The sequence below is a fragment of the Rhinopithecus roxellana genome, chromosome 1 (genome assembly GCF_007565055.1).
Source record: "Rhinopithecus roxellana isolate Shanxi Qingling chromosome 1, ASM756505v1, whole genome shotgun sequence".
NCBI lineage: Eukaryota > Metazoa > Chordata > Mammalia > Primates > Cercopithecidae > Rhinopithecus > Rhinopithecus roxellana.
In genome coordinates, this window is record NC_044549.1 from 54410657 (window position 1) to 54427206 (window position 16550).

The following is a 16550-nucleotide window of genomic DNA, read 5'->3' on the forward strand; positions in this document are numbered from 1 at the left end:
TGCCAGCCGAGAGGCCTGGCTGCAGACCATGTCCTCCCAGTCGGATGCATTCATGGATGGCTTGGGCTCTGTCCACACTAGCACTCTCCTACAATGGGAAAACCGAGGCCCAGAGGGAAGAACCATACTCAGGTCACACGACACACCTGCAAGTGGCAGGACAGAATCTGGGTCTTGCCCTCTTGGGCCCTGGAAGCTCTTTCCACAGACCTGGGACCCCCAGGACAACCTTGGGCGGAGAGTTGCTTCTCCTTTCACACTCTGAGAGTGTGATTGTGGGAGAGACCCCTGCTCCTTTGGGATACAGCCCTGTGGCCCAGGATGCAACCCTTCAGAAAGACAATCCCTCGGTTGAAAGACGGGCAGGGACTGCTCCTGAGCCACCCCTTTGCGTGCCTTCTGGTCAGAGGTTAGCGGAAAGCTCAAATCCTCGGGGTTCCAAAGGCCCTCCCTCAAGCACCACCGCTCCCCCACAGTCAGGGATGGGGGCAAGGTGTCTCAGAGCCGATCAGCCTCGGGAGGAGTCGGGAGGTTTAAGCCCCAAGAAGGGGCACCCCGCCAGGCAAAAGAATGGACCAGACAGACAGCAGGGCCCAGCCTCGAGCTCCCACCCTGGCTCCGTAGGGAAAGTACTGCAGGTCCTGCGCAAGCGCGCCGCCCAAGTCGAGCCGCTTTGTTCTAGAGCTACCTGCGGGGTCCATTCACCTCCGCTGCCCCGCCTGCCTGCAAATCGACACACAGAGCTGGCGGAGTCCCCGCCCACTTCCCCGCGCTGGGTGGAAACCGCGGCGAGCCCCGCCTCCCTTCGCCACCGCCTCTTTTGGCCAGGATTGGCCGTCTGCATGGCAGGCGCCCGCCTACCGCAGAAGTTGATTGGTCCATTGAGAGGGAGGCAGGCTGATTATAAAGGAGCATTCCCCTCCTACCGGCCCCGTGGAAAAAGTCACGTGGCGCTTCACTGGGCGCCTGTCACCACCCCGCTTGTAAAGCTTTCTTAAAGGGCTCGCGTTCCCTTCCCAGAGCTATTCCTTTCCAGGATTTCTCCACCCCTGCCCACGGAAGGTGGCACGGCCCTGAGTCTTCCTACCCCGCCAGTTGCCCAGGTCCTGATTTCCCATCAGGCCTGCTGGCGTGAGACGCTCCCCCACAGGTCTAGAGCCTGTGACCGTCAGGAAAACGATGAGGTCCCCCGAAACGGTGACTGCCTAGCACAGTGCCTGGCACGTAGTAGGCGTTCAATTCCCACTTGTTGAATGAACTCGATGACAGAAAGAATGAATGGGATAACAGGCGGGAGGAGGAGAGGTTGCTCCGCTTGACCCCCCCCCCCCCCCACCACGCCCGGTCCCAGGAAAACTATGCTCTTGTGAATGTGGGGTGGGGGTGCCAGGCATAGGACGCCCCCAGGGCCGCTCTTCCCGTAATGTCCAGAAGAGCTTGGGAGCACGCGCAGAGTGAACCCGTGAGGGCGTCTGGGCCGGGGCCCCTAGGCGGATCGCAGTCAGCTCCGGGCTAGTCCAGGGGGCGACGGTGCGGAGGCGGTCGGGGAGGGCTCCGCCGCTGGTCTCCGGGGCTCGGGTCGCGAGCGCGCCCGCGTACCCCGTGGGGAGGGGCGGTGGAGGCGCTGCGCCTTTAAGCCCGGGCGCAGGCCCCCGCGGCCCCGCCTTCTGGAGAACGCCTCGGCGCGCGGCCGCCGGAGCCGCTGTTTAATTGGGGCTGTCAGGCCGCGGTGCGCGCGGAGGGCCGGGCGGGCGGGACGGAGGCCGGGAGGCCGGGGCGGCGGGCGCGCAGCTCGGCGGGAGGCGGGCGCCCGGAGACGCGGCTGGGGCCCGCGCGGCCGGGGCGACGTCCCAGGGCAGGGCTGCCCGGCCCCGGCCCCGGCCCCGGGCCGCCCGCGCTCCCCATGAAAAACCAGCTCCGCGGCCCCCTAGCGCGGGCGCACATGTCGACTTCGGGGGCGGCGGCGGCTGGGGGCACCCGGGCGGGGTCCGAGCCCGGTGCGGGGTCGGGGTCCGGCGCAGGCACCGGGGCGGGCGCGGCGACGGGAGCAGGGGCCATGCCCTGCAAGAGCGCCGAGTGGCTGCAGGAGGAGCTGGAGGTGCGCGGCGGCGCGTCCCTGCTGCTGCTGGACTGCCGGCCGCACGAGCTCTTCGAGTCGTCGCACATCGAGACGGCCATCAACCTGGCCATCCCGGGCCTCATGTTGCGCCGCCTGCGCAAGGGCAACCTGCCCATCCGCTCCATCATCCCCAACCACGCCGACAAGGAGCGCTTCGCCACGCGCTGCAAGGCGGCCACTGTGCTGCTCTATGACGAGGCCACGGCCGAGTGGCAGCCCGAGCCCGGCGCTCCCGCCTCCGTGCTCGGCCTGCTCCTACAGAAGCTGCGCGACGACGGCTGCCAGGCCTACTACCTCCAAGGTGAGGGCAGCACCAAGACGCCTTACGGGATCGGGGCCCCCCGCGACTCCCTGACGCCCCCCTTGGAGGCGCTTTCCTCTCCACGCGCTCGGCCTGCCCCGCTGGGCGCCACGTCGTCCCCGGCCTGCATCCGCCCTCCTGGAGCCGGGTCCCCACCGTGTGGTTTGGGAGGCCCGGGGCTCCCTCTGCGCCGCCTTTCTCGGCACGATTCGAGTGGGTGGAACAAACTTTCCCCTGCCTGGGGTTTCCTTTTTTTCCTGTTGATGGGGCGACAGTAGTGCCTAGGCTCCAGTGGAGCCTCTCAGAGGTGGAAGGCGCCGCCTCCCAGAACTCTAAAAGCGGCAGGGTGCCCAAGTCCAGCCTGGAATTCGTGTTTCTGGAAGCCCAGGATCAGGAAGGCACCTTTGATAGCACCATCCTCATCTCCAGCGCATGGAGACCATTTGGGTTGGGGTCTCCTGGATCCGGGAATTGCTCCTTCCACCGGAGAATTGCCGCCTCTAGGAGGCGCTTGGGGCAGGGTATGGGCAGGGGCCGTTGCCCTGGCCCGGGTCTCTCGGGACCCCCAGGTCCCTAGCCTGATGCCGCAGAGCTTGCAGAAGGGAGAGGCAGCACCGGGGGGGCGAGTGGCTGAGGCCGGTGTTTCCAATTAACATTCCAAAATGGCCTCTTGCTGGCAGCGGGGCGGGCGGGAGGGGAGGGGAGGCCTGCGGCACCCTCGGGCGCAGGGCCCATGCCTCACTGCAAGGGACTCCCCATTTCTTCTGTCCCTGTATTGCCCCAGTGGCCCTCCCCCGCTGCAGGTCCAAGGCTGGGGAGGCTTGTGTTCTAAGGGAGGATTCTAGAGAAGTGGAGCCAGGACCCCCTTCAAAAACTTGCCCCTGCTGGAGGAAGGGGCCAGCCAGTACCTTCCCACTACCCTCCCCAGCTGTAGTTTTGGGGTTGGGCAACCACTAGACTCCCATTCAGGAAGCCCAGGACCTCTCTGCCTCTAACTGAGCCAGATGTGGCTCTGGCACCTGTGGTCTTATCTGTAAGAGGAGTTTGCCAACCCAGAGGTGCTGGCTAAATGGGGTTGTCTGCTTTTCTTTACCACTTAGCTGTTACTGAACACCCATGGAGGCTAGGTGTGCGTGGGAGCTGCAGAAGAGGAATTAGCTGGGGCCTGTCCTCAAGTGCCCTAAAGCTGGTGGCATGGCTGGGGGCCCTGAAGTGTTATGGGTACCAGTTTGGAGTCCAGGCATGTCACTTCACCTCCTGGGGCCTCAGTTTCCTTATCTGTGAAGTGGTCATGGTTTAGATGGAGAGAACACAAGAAAGGGCACACATGTAAGATGCTTGGCATGGCCCATGCTGGTCATCGGTGTTGTGGTGTTTGGCATGGAGAGTCCTGGCCATCTCTGGTCAGCCCATCTGGGTTGTGCAGCCCATCTGGGCTCTCACTAGCCTCTCACCCAGGCCCTGTCTCACTCCGGACACAGGTGGTTTCAACAAGTTTCAGACAGAGTACTCTGAGCACTGCGAGACCAACGTGGACAGCTCTTCCTCACCGAGCAGCTCGCCACCCACCTCAGTGCTGGGCCTGGGGGGCCTGCGCATCAGCTCTGACTGCTCCGACGGCGAGTCGGACCGAGAGCTGCCCAGCAGTGCCACCGAGTCGGATGGCAGCCCTGTGCCATCCAGCCAACCAGCCTTCCCTGTCCAGATCCTGCCCTACCTCTACCTCGGCTGCGCCAAGGACTCCACCAACCTGGACGTGCTCGGCAAGTATGGCATCAAGTATATCCTCAACGTCACACCCAACCTACCCAATGCCTTCGAGCACGGCGGCGAGTTCACCTACAAGCAGATCCCCATCTCTGACCACTGGAGCCAGAACCTCTCCCAGTTCTTCCCTGAGGCCATCAGCTTCATTGGTAGGTTCTGTGTGCTGGGCAGGGGGGGTGGGCGTGTCAAGGTGTATGCAGGACTCTGGGTGGTGCCCCCACCTGACTGGGTACCTCTGGGCCTGTTGAGACCTGTGTGTGCCAGCGTGTGCCCCTGGGTGTACCCATGCCTACTGTGAGTCACCGAGTCCCTTGGGCCCCTCTACCTGTTGGGGCCTGAGCAGTCTCCTGAGCCCTGAGCTCCCCCTAGCTGGCAGCACCTCATGGGCTCTCTGCCGTCCAGCTTGTGTTTTCCTGGCTTAGATGTTGTTTCGGGCTTAGCGAGCTGAAACATCACAGCACGCAGACCTCCCACGGGTCTCACTTGCTCCACATCACGCCTCAGCACACGTGTCTCTCCAGGATGGGGTTGTCCTATTGCCTCTTTGGGCTTTAATGTGTACTTAAGAGGGCTGAAAGGTAGCCCTCCCTGGAGCCAGAGGCACACCCCAAACAGGCAGCTATTGAAATGTGGTGACCGCTAGCTCGGTCAGGCTCCAGATGCTCTCTGCAGCCTGTAGGGCTCGCTTGGAGTGTGGGGAGAAGTGTAAGAGAAGGTGGGGGAGTGGAGAAAGGCCTTCCCCAGAGCAGTGTGTCCTGCCATCTGGCTTAGTGCCCTTTGAGTCCCTGTATCCCCAGCCTCAGCAGACTCGGGTCCCCTGCTGGCTTTACTCTTTGGCCAGCTGGAGGCTGTGAGACCGCAGGTCATCTCCCCTGGCCCAGGGTGCAAGGAAGGGGCACGGGGGCTCAGGATGAATGTAAACACTCTTATCTCTGAGCCTGGTGACCCATTGTTTCTGCCCAGCCTCCAGTGGTAAGGTGTGGGGGTGGCCTGGGCTGTCTTTCCCTATAGCGGCTGTGTCCAGTGGAGGGCGTTTTGGTGTCAGCTGGGTTGGGTTAGCTTTAACAACAGGAAGTGGGAGGCTTCCCCGCCTCATCCGCTTACTGGGAACCAAAAGTAGGTGCCTGGCTGGGAGGAAGGAAGGAAGCTGAGGCCTGGGGGAGGGGCTGCAACTGGGGCTGCCTGGAGCTTCTCAGCCCTGCCCCCCACCCTGGGGGCCAAGAGGGCTATGGGTGCTGCCTCAGCATTTGAACTCCCCCAACGAGGGAGGGGAATAGAGACAGGAAAGCAGGCTTTGCTAGGCTGGGCCTGGCTAATGGGTACCTTTATCATTCCTGAAAGCTCCTCCCCATCTGGGTAGGGGGACCTTTTTCCTCATTTGACAAGTGAAGGAATTGAGGCCCAGGCATCCCTTAGGAGTCAGGGGGACAGGATCAGTCACCAGCTACACCCTGAAAAGGCCAAAAATAAAGCCAGCAGAAACAGACTCTCTTTGGATCACCTGGAGGTGGGTTTGGGGGCCAGGCGTTCCTCACATCCTGGTGTCACCACTGGAGGCTCATCCCAGCACACACTTCTCCTACCCCCAATCTCGAGGTCAGACCACATAGCTCCACATGAAGCCACAATGTCTGTCTCCTCGACAGATGATCCTGCCCCAGTGCCTTAGCCATGGGGCCCCCTGTCAGTCCCTGAGTCTGGAGGAAGCACCTACTGTATGCTTAATCCTTGGTACCCTTGGTTGGGCGGGGACGAGAGAGGAAGCTCTGTCAGGACAAAGGCAATGAAGAACAGTGGGTGAACCCATGTGTCATCTTGTAGGAAGTCATTGATTGAGTGCTAGCTGTGTGCCTGGCTCCCGGAGGGTTCAGAGTCAGGGTGGTGGGGACATCAAGGACACCATGGCTGCCTCTTGTGAATCTATGTCCCTGGCACAGCTGTGGCACACAGAGAGGCAGCTGCCCCAGGGTCCAGGAGAGATTACAGGACTGAGTTGTTCAGTAGCTCAGCCAGTATTTATTGAGCTTCTATGTGTCAGGCAGAGGAGTCTGAGGGTGGCACTGGGGGAAGCTGGGAGGGTTGGAGGGGAAAGGGGACAGGAAGGTTGGCCACATCCAGTTGGCTGTGGTAGGAGATATCACTGGCACATGGGCCTCTGCAGAAGGTCTAGCAAGTGGCAGGGGTGGGGCCCATTTAAGCACGCCTCACTTATGAAGCCCCATCACAAGTGATAGCATGGCCAGCATCGCAGTCCCTGTGTCTTAGGAGCTGGAGTTAAGGCCTTGGGGACTAGCTGGGCAGAGGGCAGAGCGAAGTGCAGGGCCAGGCCACCTACTTCCTTCCAGAGGAGCCTCCCTCAGGCCACTTTCCTGGGAGACTCTTGGGGACAACCCATGGGAGCAGCCCCAAGAGAACCAGCCCAGCCCCCAGTCCCAGGTCACGGCCTGGCAGCAGCGGGTGCTGAGCTAGGCGGAGCCTCTGTGTGGCCTCGGGCTTGCCAGTTTGTCTCTGTGTCTGCTTCCTCGTTGATAAAATGGCTTACTGGCCATGGTACAGATGACCCAAGAGGATGCAGGTGATGCTTGTGACAGCAGTCGCAATGCACGTGGCAGTGGTAGAACTAGCCATGGTCACAGGCATTATAGTAGTTCATGTTTCTTGACCCTTCACAGGTCCTTATGAGACCACTGTACATAAATAGGCGCATTTTATAGATGAGGAAATTGAGACACGGGTGTCCAGTGCCTTGGGGCTCAAGTGTGCAGAGCCCTCTCCACAGCAGTGCTGTTGACCTCTATTCCAAGTTGCTGCCCTACCCACACTGAGCTTGGCCAGGTCCCTCAGGGGTCGGGCAAGACCAGCCAGCGGCCATGCTGCCCTCTGTACCCCAGCCCAACTTGGCCACCCATGTGGGAAGGCTCCTTGAAGGAGGCACCACCTCCCTGACCCATGTCGATGTGTTTCAGATGAAGCCCGCTCCAAGAAGTGTGGTGTCCTGGTGCACTGCCTGGCAGGCATCAGCCGCTCAGTGACGGTCACTGTGGCCTATCTGATGCAGAAGATGAACCTGTCACTCAACGACGCCTACGACTTTGTCAAGAGAAAAAAGTCCAACATCTCGCCCAACTTCAACTTCATGGGGCAGCTGCTGGACTTTGAGCGGACGCTGGGGCTAAGCAGCCCGTGCGACAACCATGCGCCGAGTGAGCAGCTCTACTTTTCCACGCCCACCAACCACAACCTGTTCCCACTCAATACGCTGGAGTCCACGTGAGGCCTGGTGCACGGGGGGCATGGCACCAGGCCCCTGCTCGGCTCTCCACAGGGCTAGGTGGGAGAGCTCAAGCCTGCCGCCTCTGGCCTGAGGAACCCCCAGATGTTGCCTGTGCCCAGAGACCCAGGCTGCTCGGTGTCGGAGTGCCCCTCACCATCCTTGGGGGCGGGGCCCACAGGCAAGGTCTCCCTCTGCAGGGCTTGCTGGAGAGGCCTCGGCTCTGGGACACGTGGCTTTGGGCATCCACCAGGGCCTCATCCTGTCCAGGACGCTCCTTTCTGCTGATGGCCCAGCCAGTTTGGCTGTTTTTTAAAGACACATCCACGGACCTGAGTTTACTTTTTACTTTTGGCAGGTAAATCCAAGCTCCCTGGAGCACAAAAAGTGTTTGAGCTCTTCTTGATTTTTCTTTTTTTTTAAACAAAAAGTGTTATTTTCAGGCTACATGCAACAGTAGATTGTATAACCCAGTATTTCATCCCTTCCCTGATCCTGCGAGAGAGAGAAATGTTATCAGTTTTGTTTTTCGTTCAATTTCAAAAAGCAAGTATTGTGTTTGTTTTTGTTTTTTAATGGAAAAGACAGACCCCATGTTGACCTTGACCAAATGCGTTTTGCACATGTGTGAAGCCTCCATTTCCTCGGCGGGCCCTTCTTGAAGGGGTGGCTTACTGCTCTTCAGGTATTGGGACCCCCAGTCGTGCCGCCTCCCACCCTTGGCCCAGTCTGACTTGGCCCTGCATTCGCCTGTGATGACTGCTGCAATTTGTGATTGGTGGGCTGGATGGTGGTCTTTGCATTTTCTGCCCTCTCATCCATCCCTCTGGTGGTCCCTGCAGACCTCCCTGAGGCAGAAGGTGAGGAACCCGGGTCCCTGCTGCTGTCCTGCAGGAGGTGGGCCGCAGGGGGCTGCCAGGCAGTAGCATTAGCCCTCTGGGCTCAGCCCCTAGGAGGGCCTGGGCTCTGAGCCCTTTTATATACTTAGCCACTACTTCTGTCTATCTGTCTGTTTCTCTCTCTCCCTCGCCCTCTCCTCTCTCTTGTTGCAACTGGGAGTGGAGGCCCAGTGGCTGGGGAGAGCTTAGGTGGTGAGGCCCAGCCCTACCTCCAGGTTCTTCCCTCTCCCTAGCTGTTGCTTTGGTCTGGCTGCCGTTCGCAGCCCCCTTGTCCCCTTGGAAGCTTGCCCTGCCCTCATCTTGCCCATGCCTTCTACTGCCAGGAGACTTGTACCCATTTCAACCCTAGGGCAGGGGCAAGTGGGGCAAGGGTGGACCAGCAGAAGGGGGGTGAGGCTCTGTTCACTTTCCCCTGCCTCCACAGAACAAAGCCACGGATTCCGTTATCTTCCTCCAGTTTTGTTCGTTCTCCAGCCTCAGTTTCACCAGGTGTCAGGACTGCATGAGGGCCTAGGGCAGGGAGAGGGGTTGGGCCAGGGTCCCTGACGGAGCAGCACTCAGCATGTGAGTGAGGCCACAGAAAACTCTGCCCCACTGCTTCTTACCTCACATGGGTGGTTTTCAGGGATTCTTAAGGCAGCAGATTAAAATCTTGCCACAGTCGAGAAATTGACGACAAGCTTCCATGCTGTACATGGTTCTCTTTTTCTCTCTTTTATTTTTAAAAAGAAAACCCAGAAAGATGCACCAGATTTGTATAAATGAGGGTATGCCAGAAGGTGGCCAGTTTTGCTTTATGATCTTATGAAGGAAGATTTGTGACCCTACATATATATATACACACACACACATATATATATCCCGAGCCAACAACGGGACTTTGTTTATATTGCAAATAAATATTATTTTTTCTTTAAAATGAGTCGTGTCTGATAAGGGCTTGGGGCCTGGGAAGGAGGTGAAGGAGTCTTGTCGACCGGCGTCCTAGTGCCTGCTCTGTGATGCATTGGCCTGGTTCTGCTTGGGGTCTGCTGGGCACTTGCTTAGACTAATCAAGGTGCCCCGCAGATGGGAGGGAGCAGCCAAAGTTTCTGGATGAAGCTGGGGCAGGTGGCATTTCCCCAGCCCTTAGGCACTGGCAGGCAGAGGCATCAGGGCTTTCTCTGTGGGCTTCTGCTGAAATCAAGGCTTGGAGAGGTTGTATGGACCAAGTTCACACAACTGAGCCCTGACTCGCCCTTCATTGTCCAAGGCTATCTGCTTAGGCATTGCCCAGGTTGCAGCCCCTAGAACCCTAACCTTTTCTCTTGCTGCTGTGTGGATGAGAGAGGGGAATGTGCATTTAACCCTGCCCCTGCAGGTCCTGGGATATCAGTGGGCAGTGAGCAGGTCAGCCCTTCTTTGCTTCTTAAGGGCTGGGTGGCCTTGGACAGGTCCCTTAGGGCCAATTGCACCTGGTTCCTGAGTGCTGTTCAGCTTTGTGGCATGACGAGCACATTGTTGGCCTGGGTTCATAGGGAGGAATCAGGCGTGTACAGGGAAGGGTGGGCATCGGCCTCCGTCCAGGCTCCCCTGGGGGTAGGGTCTAAGCGAGGCCCTGGGCTACAGCAGGGAGGAGGTCTGGAGAAGGATGGGGGCCACAGTCTGGGGAAGTGAGGCCCGCAGTGGGCAACAAACCCCGAGTTACAGATCAGGAAATGGAGGCTCCAGAGTGGCTTAGGTCTCCCTTGCCTCTGGCTGGATCAGGTGAGCCCCCGTCAAGGACTTAAGAGGCCTGGAAGCTGACTTAGTTTCCCCACTTCTGACATTCCCCGGCTCTATCCCTTCAGCAAACTGTGTGATCAGCACTGAGCTGGACCCAGGTGGAAGGTAGGTGGGCAGGGCCGAGAGGGTGAGGGCGGCTCAGCCTGGGACTTGCCCTGTTGGGGTGCCCAGGCTCTCCTCCTCTTTTCTCCCTCATCTCTGCTCTTCAGTTCCTCTACCAGAACACAGTCACAACCATTATGCACAGCCTGTGGTGAGGGGTAGAGGGCAGGTTCTGCCTGCTGTGGGGCCTGGGTGCAAATTCCAGCTGTGTGACTGCAGTCCCTCAGCTCTCCCCCAGAACACTCCCATCTGGAGCGGGGAAGAATCCTGCCGCTCAGCCAGCAGGCCTGTGTGGGTGGGAGGGGGCTTCTCGCTGCATCCTCGACAAGGGGGTGGTGCTGCTGTTGCTCCTGGGCTCCCTCAGGGCCCTGTTCCTTCTGTGCCAGGGGCAGGCAAGGGGGTGGGGGCCTGAGCAGGCAGAGACTGGGCCTTTGTTCCCTCTTGCTGCCCTTGCCCAGGCCTGGGGAAGCCCGCGGGTGCTGGCCTGGGGGCTGGGCCCTCGACAAACCGAGTAAGTGCCTGGTAGTGCCAGCGTGCCCAAGCACAGGACGGGGTGGGGGTGGGAGCAGTAGCCACCTCCTGAGCCGGCTCTTCAGACTGAGGACTGGGAGTGCCTGAAGAGGGCCAGCCCCGCCACTTACCCCTGTGCACTCTGGGGCCAGAGGTCTCTCTGACCGTCTGTGTCCTCCTTACCTGTAGAAATTCCTACCTCAGCACTGGGCCTGGCTAAGGTTCCTTGCGGGGGAACAGAGGGCCAGGTCATGGCTGAGTGGTCGGGGCCCTCGGTCCTTGCTGTGTGACCTTGGGCTGGGCCACACTTACTGGACTGCGGTCCCCCACCCCCAGGTTTCGGGCTCCCATCTCATGGCCCCAAGTCCTGAGCTCCTCCTATCCCACCCCATTTCTACCATGCTTTCCTCCGCAGGGCCTGCTTGCTCCAGGCCATCCGTGCCTGAGGCCCTCAGTGCAGCCACCCTGAGCTTCTGGACACTTGGCTCCCTGGGGGTGCGCCTGCTTTATCTCTGTCCCCAGGCCTGTTGCTCTCCTGAGATTCTTTGCCTCCTTGGTCCCTGTCTCTGCCTCCTTTCAGCCTGGGCCCCGGGGACCTGGTCCACTCCTTGGCCGCTTAGTGTTCACATGGGAGGAGGATCCAAGACACTTACTCACTTGCACATTCATCCAGCAGCCATTTCCTGTGCTGGCTGGGCAGTCCCAGAGAGGGAACATGCCCGAGGGAAGCTCGGTGATGTCACGCTGGGTGGCAGGATAATGGGGCCCTCAACTTGTCCTCTGATAAATGAATCAAGTGCAACATGAGGACTGACTAAGGCTGGATACGAGGAAGCACTTGGAGCGCTGTGGAGCGGTGACCTTGAAGCGGTTCTGACAGGGAGACCACAGGAGAGATGAACATTTCCCTAGGGTGGTCCCGCTCTGAGCCTGGGGTCAGAGGGAGCCCTCAGGAGACGGTCATGCTCTGCCTGCCGCCCCCACGGGGCCCCTCCCCAGAGGGCAGTCATGCCTCGTGAATGGACCAGGGTTGGGGTGGGTGGGAAGCCTGCACTGGAGCCTGTCCGTCCCCGCTACTGCCCATGTACTGCGCACCTGGGTCAACACCATGACTGCACTGTGCCTCCCTCTGTGTCAAAATGGGTATGTCTGGGACACCAACACCTACTCCCAGATCCTTGGCAGAAGCCAGAGGGCCTGATGTGGGAGCCAGCTTTCTCTGGAGGGAGCACATTAGCATGTTAACCTCTGGGTGCCCCGAAGGAGGGTGTCCAGGTTCTGATCCTTGACATCTTTTCCCCTGCTTGTTCTGGGCCCCACCGGGACACAGTGCTCTCACCTGACTCCTGAGACCCAGCCCACCTGAGAGCCCTGGGAAGGCTCGTAATCACTCTGCTCCCCAGTCCTGTGCTGATGGGGAAGGTGAGGTTTGCAGAGGGGTGGGGTGTCATAGAGTGAGGCAAGGTAGAAGCTGCCCTGCTGCTTCTGAGGCTGCTGCCCTGAGGCTTTTCACTAGGCCTTGGCTCTGTGAGGGACCAGACACACACACACACACACACACACACACACAGCGTTGCCATCCTCTGACTAGACAAGCCCATGCAGGTCTCATAGCAATGGAGGAGCCGCCTGCCTGTGACTGTAGCCTCCTCTCATCAGGGTGCGTCCTGGGTGAAGTCATCCCTTTCCAGGCATGGTCATTAAAGACTATCATTAGCAACTCTTAGAGGCCTTGGCCCCATTGTCTCTGGCTGGGGCAGATGAGCCCCCACAGGTGACCGTGACGCAGACTCTGGCCCTTGCTAGAATCCCTCTTTGCCCAGGCAGCCAGCCCCCTTCCCAGAGCCATCCTATTGCACACCTCCAGGGGCCATTGTCTGCCATGTAGCTTCCGTGCATGTGTGGGGTCTCCACACGCCTCCCTCCGTGCCTTCACCTCCTCTTCTGGCCTCAGTGCTGCAGGCAGAGGAGAAGCTGCAGTGCCCTTCCACAGGGCGTCATGGGCCAGGGAGGAGCCTCTTTAGGGGACAGGGGAGCCCCTAGAGGGCATCATGAACAGGGCTGATGAGGTCTGGCTGTCACAATGAAGATCTAGTTGCTGAGTGGAGAGCAGCCTGAAAGGTAAGCGCGCAGGCCAAGGGACAGGGAGGAGGCTGGGACAGTCGTTGAGGGTGGGTCAGGAGGGCTGGAGAGGGTGCGAGAAGGACACATCTGCAGACCAGCAGGACCTGGGCCCCATGGGAATCGAGACCCATGGTGTGAACAGAGGGTCCCAGCTTGTCTGACGCCACGTCCACAGTGAAAGCCAGCCACTGTGCCACACAGAAGGATATAGCTTAGCTGGGGCATGCGTGGGCCTATGGGACTCTGAGCCCCCACTCACTCCCCTGAGGGAAGCTTGCCTCACCCTCACTGTGCAGTCCACATGCTAGGCACCCAGGGAGAGCCAGGGGACCCCAAGATCCGTATGCGTCCTGGGAACTCCCCCAGGACAGCACAGCCCTGACGGCCCATCTCAGAGCCTCCGTTTCCTCATCTGTACAGTGGGGATAAGAACTGCCAATTCAAGAGGAGAGAGCAGGATGAAGGGCCTGTTGCTCAGCTAGACCTCTAGAATAGGAGCCCAGGTGAGTTCGTTTAGCTGTGGCATCCCCACCCCTGCTGAGGGGCACCTCTCTGGCCCAACCATTGTCAATTTGTTGTGTGTGATCTCAGACAAGCCTCCTCCCCTGTTCAGTTCTCCAATTCCCTGTTTCCACTGACAAGAGATAGAATAATGACCCTGAGGGACCTGGCCCTCAGATTCAGCACCACACCCCTTTGAGCCTGCCTCTGGTCCCCCTAATTCGCATGCCCAAAACCTAGTTCTCTCCTCACCCCCTGGAACCTAGTACAGGGGCTGGGGCTGGGGCTCCTGGTGGAGGAACTACAGGAGTGAAGGCCCTGCTCATACTTTTCCCCAGATCCCTGGTGCCAGGCCCCTGCAGCCCTATTCCCTGGCCTCTGGGAGAGAGGCAGGCTGGATACCACTGTCCCTCCCTGGTTGCTGGGACTCAGGTGGTCTCACCAGCGCCTCTGGGCAGGGAGTCTGGGTATGGTTCTTCCACATCTCAGATCCTTTCCCTGGGCCTCCTGCCCAGAAGTGGCATTTCTGGGACAAACGCCTCTGCTCCGTTCTCCAGACTGGCTTCCGAAAGGAACGCAGAGTTATTTGTCTTTTACGTTCAGCTATTACTGTTGCTGATTTAGAGAAGCCACATGTTGGCAGTGCCAGGCACACGGCAGGCACCCAGGACAGCACTGGGGGCTGAATCATTCCTCAGTGTGAGGTCCTGCCATGGCTGCCCCTCATGCCTGCTCCTGCCTGGGATCCGTTCCAATGTAGTCGGTCACCTGGGAGTTCAAATTGCAGTAAGAGCCATCATAATAACACACAACCATGGCCCTTGCGCTGGGCCAGGTGTCTTGCAGGCTTTACATGATAAACTCACTTAATCTCCCCAGCAACTCTCGGAGGCAGGTGCTGGATTATCCCCCACGGACAGATGAGGAAGCCAAGACAGAGAACTGCGAAACCATGTGTCAGGAAGGGGCCCCACTGGGGTCTGGGCACAGGTCTGGCTGCCTTAGGAGTGCTTTCTCTCAACTACCCCGGGCCTGAGAGGTCAGGAGACCTTTGGGTTTTGACCCCTTCCCATCCCTGACACCAGCTGGGCTCCCACCTGTGCCAACCCGAGGAAAGCAGCACGTCGTGGGAAGGAGCCCGGAGCTCCCTTTCTGAAGGGACTGCGATGCACCTGTAGGTTACCTGGGTTAGGCAGGGGAAATGGAAGAGAAGAGCTGACAACAGCTGGGGAGGCTTGGGAGGGAGTGTCGAGTCAGGGCTGTCCTCCTGGAGTGCACAGGCTGGAGGGGCAGAGAGTCAGGGACACCCAGTTCTAACAGGTAAGGTAGTCTGGGGGCATCTCCCAGAAGGGGACGTCTTCTAGTGGAGATGAACCTCCTGCTGTTCCTGCCTCCAGCCTTTGTGCATGCTATATGCTCTCCCTGGAATATTCTCCACCTGCCACAACCCCCTTCAATTGGCTCCCTCTTTTCTTTTTTTCTTTTCTTTTCTTCGTTTCTCTTTTTTCTTTTCCTCCCTCCCTCCTTCCTTCCCTCTCTTCCTTCCTTCCTTCCTTCTTTCCTTCCTTCCCTCCCTCCCTCCCTCCCTCCCTCCTTCCTTCCTTCCTTCCTTCCTTCCCTCCCTCCATCCCTCCCCCTCCCTCCTTCCTCTTCCTTCCTTCCCTCCCTCCCTCCCTCCCTCCCTCCTCCCTCCTTCCTTCCTTCCTTCCTTCCTTCTCTTCCTTTCCTTCCTTCTTTCCTTCCTTCCCTCCTTCCTTCCTTCTTTCCTTCCTTCCTTCCCTCTTTCTCTCTCTGTCTCTCTTTCTCTTCTTTCTTTCTTCTTTTTTTGATAGAGTTTCGCTCTTTTCGCCCAGGCTGGAGTGCAATGGTACAATCTTGGCTTACTGCAACCTCCACCTCCCGGGTTCAAGCGATTCTCCTGCCTCAGCCTCCTAGCTGGGATTACAGGAGCCCACCACCCACCCAGCTAATTTTTGTATTTTTAGTAGAGATGGGGTTTCACCACGTTGGGCAAGCTGGTCTTGAACTCCCGACCTCAGGTGATCCGCTTGCCTCGGCCTCCCAAAGTGCTGGGATTACAGGTGTGAGCCACTGCATCTGGCTCCTTTTCTTTCTTTCTTTCTTTTCTGTTTTCGGGGTTTGGAGGGATGAGCCATGTTGGAGGGGGAAGGAGAATTGGGGTCTTTTCCTTCCTTCCTTCCTTCTTCTTCTTCCTCCTTCCTTCCCTCCTTCCCTCCCTCTTTCTTTCTTCCTCTTTCTTTTCTTTCTCTTTATTTTCTTTTCTTTCTCTTTCCTTCCTTCCCTCCTTCCCTCCTTCCCTCCTTCCCCCCTTCCCTCCTTCCCTCCTTCCTTCCTTCTCTCTCTCTTCTCTCTCTCTCTCTCTTTTTTTTTTTTTTTTTTTTTTTACTGGAGTCTCGCTCTGTCACCCAGGCTGGAGTGCAGTGGTGCGATCTCGGCTCACTGCAAGCTCCGCCTCCCGGGTTCACATCATTCTCCTGCCTCAGCCTCCCAATTAGCTGGGACTCCAGGTGCCCGCCACCACACCCGGCTAATTTTTTTCTTTCTTTTTTTTTTTTTTTTGTATTTTTAGTAGAGACGGGGTTTCACCGTGTTAGCCTGGATGCTCTTGATCTCCTGACCTCGTGATCTGCCCGCCTCAGCCTCCCAAAGTGCTGGGATTACAGGCATGAGCCACCTACCTTCCTTCACTCCCTTCCATCCTTCCTTCCTTCCCTTTCTTCCTTTCGTTCATTCTTTCTTGACATAGTCTTATTCTGACACCCAGATTGGAGTGCAGTGGCATGATCTTGGATCACTGCAACCTCTATCTCCTGGGTTCAAGTGATTCTCCTGCTTCTGCCTCCTGAGTAGCTGGGATTACAGGCATGAGCCACCACACCCAGCTAATTTTTGTATTTTTTGTAGAGATGGGGTTTTGCCATGTTGGCCAAGTTGGTCTAGAACTCCTGACCTCGAGAGATCTGCCCACTTTGGCCTCCCAAAGTGCTGGGATTACAGGTGTGAACCACTGCGCCTGGCCTGTCTGCTCTTTCCCTGAGTTTACTGCATATGTCTTCTCCTCCAGGAAGCCTTCCCTCACCTTGTCCCCCAGCTGGGGTTCTGATGCCTCCTCTGGCTCCCATGGCCCTCTGTGCAGGCCTATCCCTGGAGGTCTTGGTGACCAGGGTGCTG

General features: G+C 58.6%; 1 protein-coding gene across 1 annotated transcript; it reads left to right on the plus strand.

The window, feature by feature from the left end:
• The first annotated feature begins 1730 nt into the window (after positions 1–1730).
• DUSP7 (dual specificity phosphatase 7) lies at positions 1731–9276 on the plus strand. Its single transcript, XM_010365038.2, has 3 exons — positions 1731–2420; positions 3902–4336; positions 7154–9276. The coding sequence occupies exons 1-3, from the start codon at positions 1904–1906 to the stop codon at positions 7459–7461; spliced, it is 1260 nt and encodes a 419-aa protein (XP_010363340.2). The 5' UTR covers positions 1731–1903; the 3' UTR covers positions 7462–9276.
• Positions 9277–16550: the final 7274 nt, after the last annotated feature.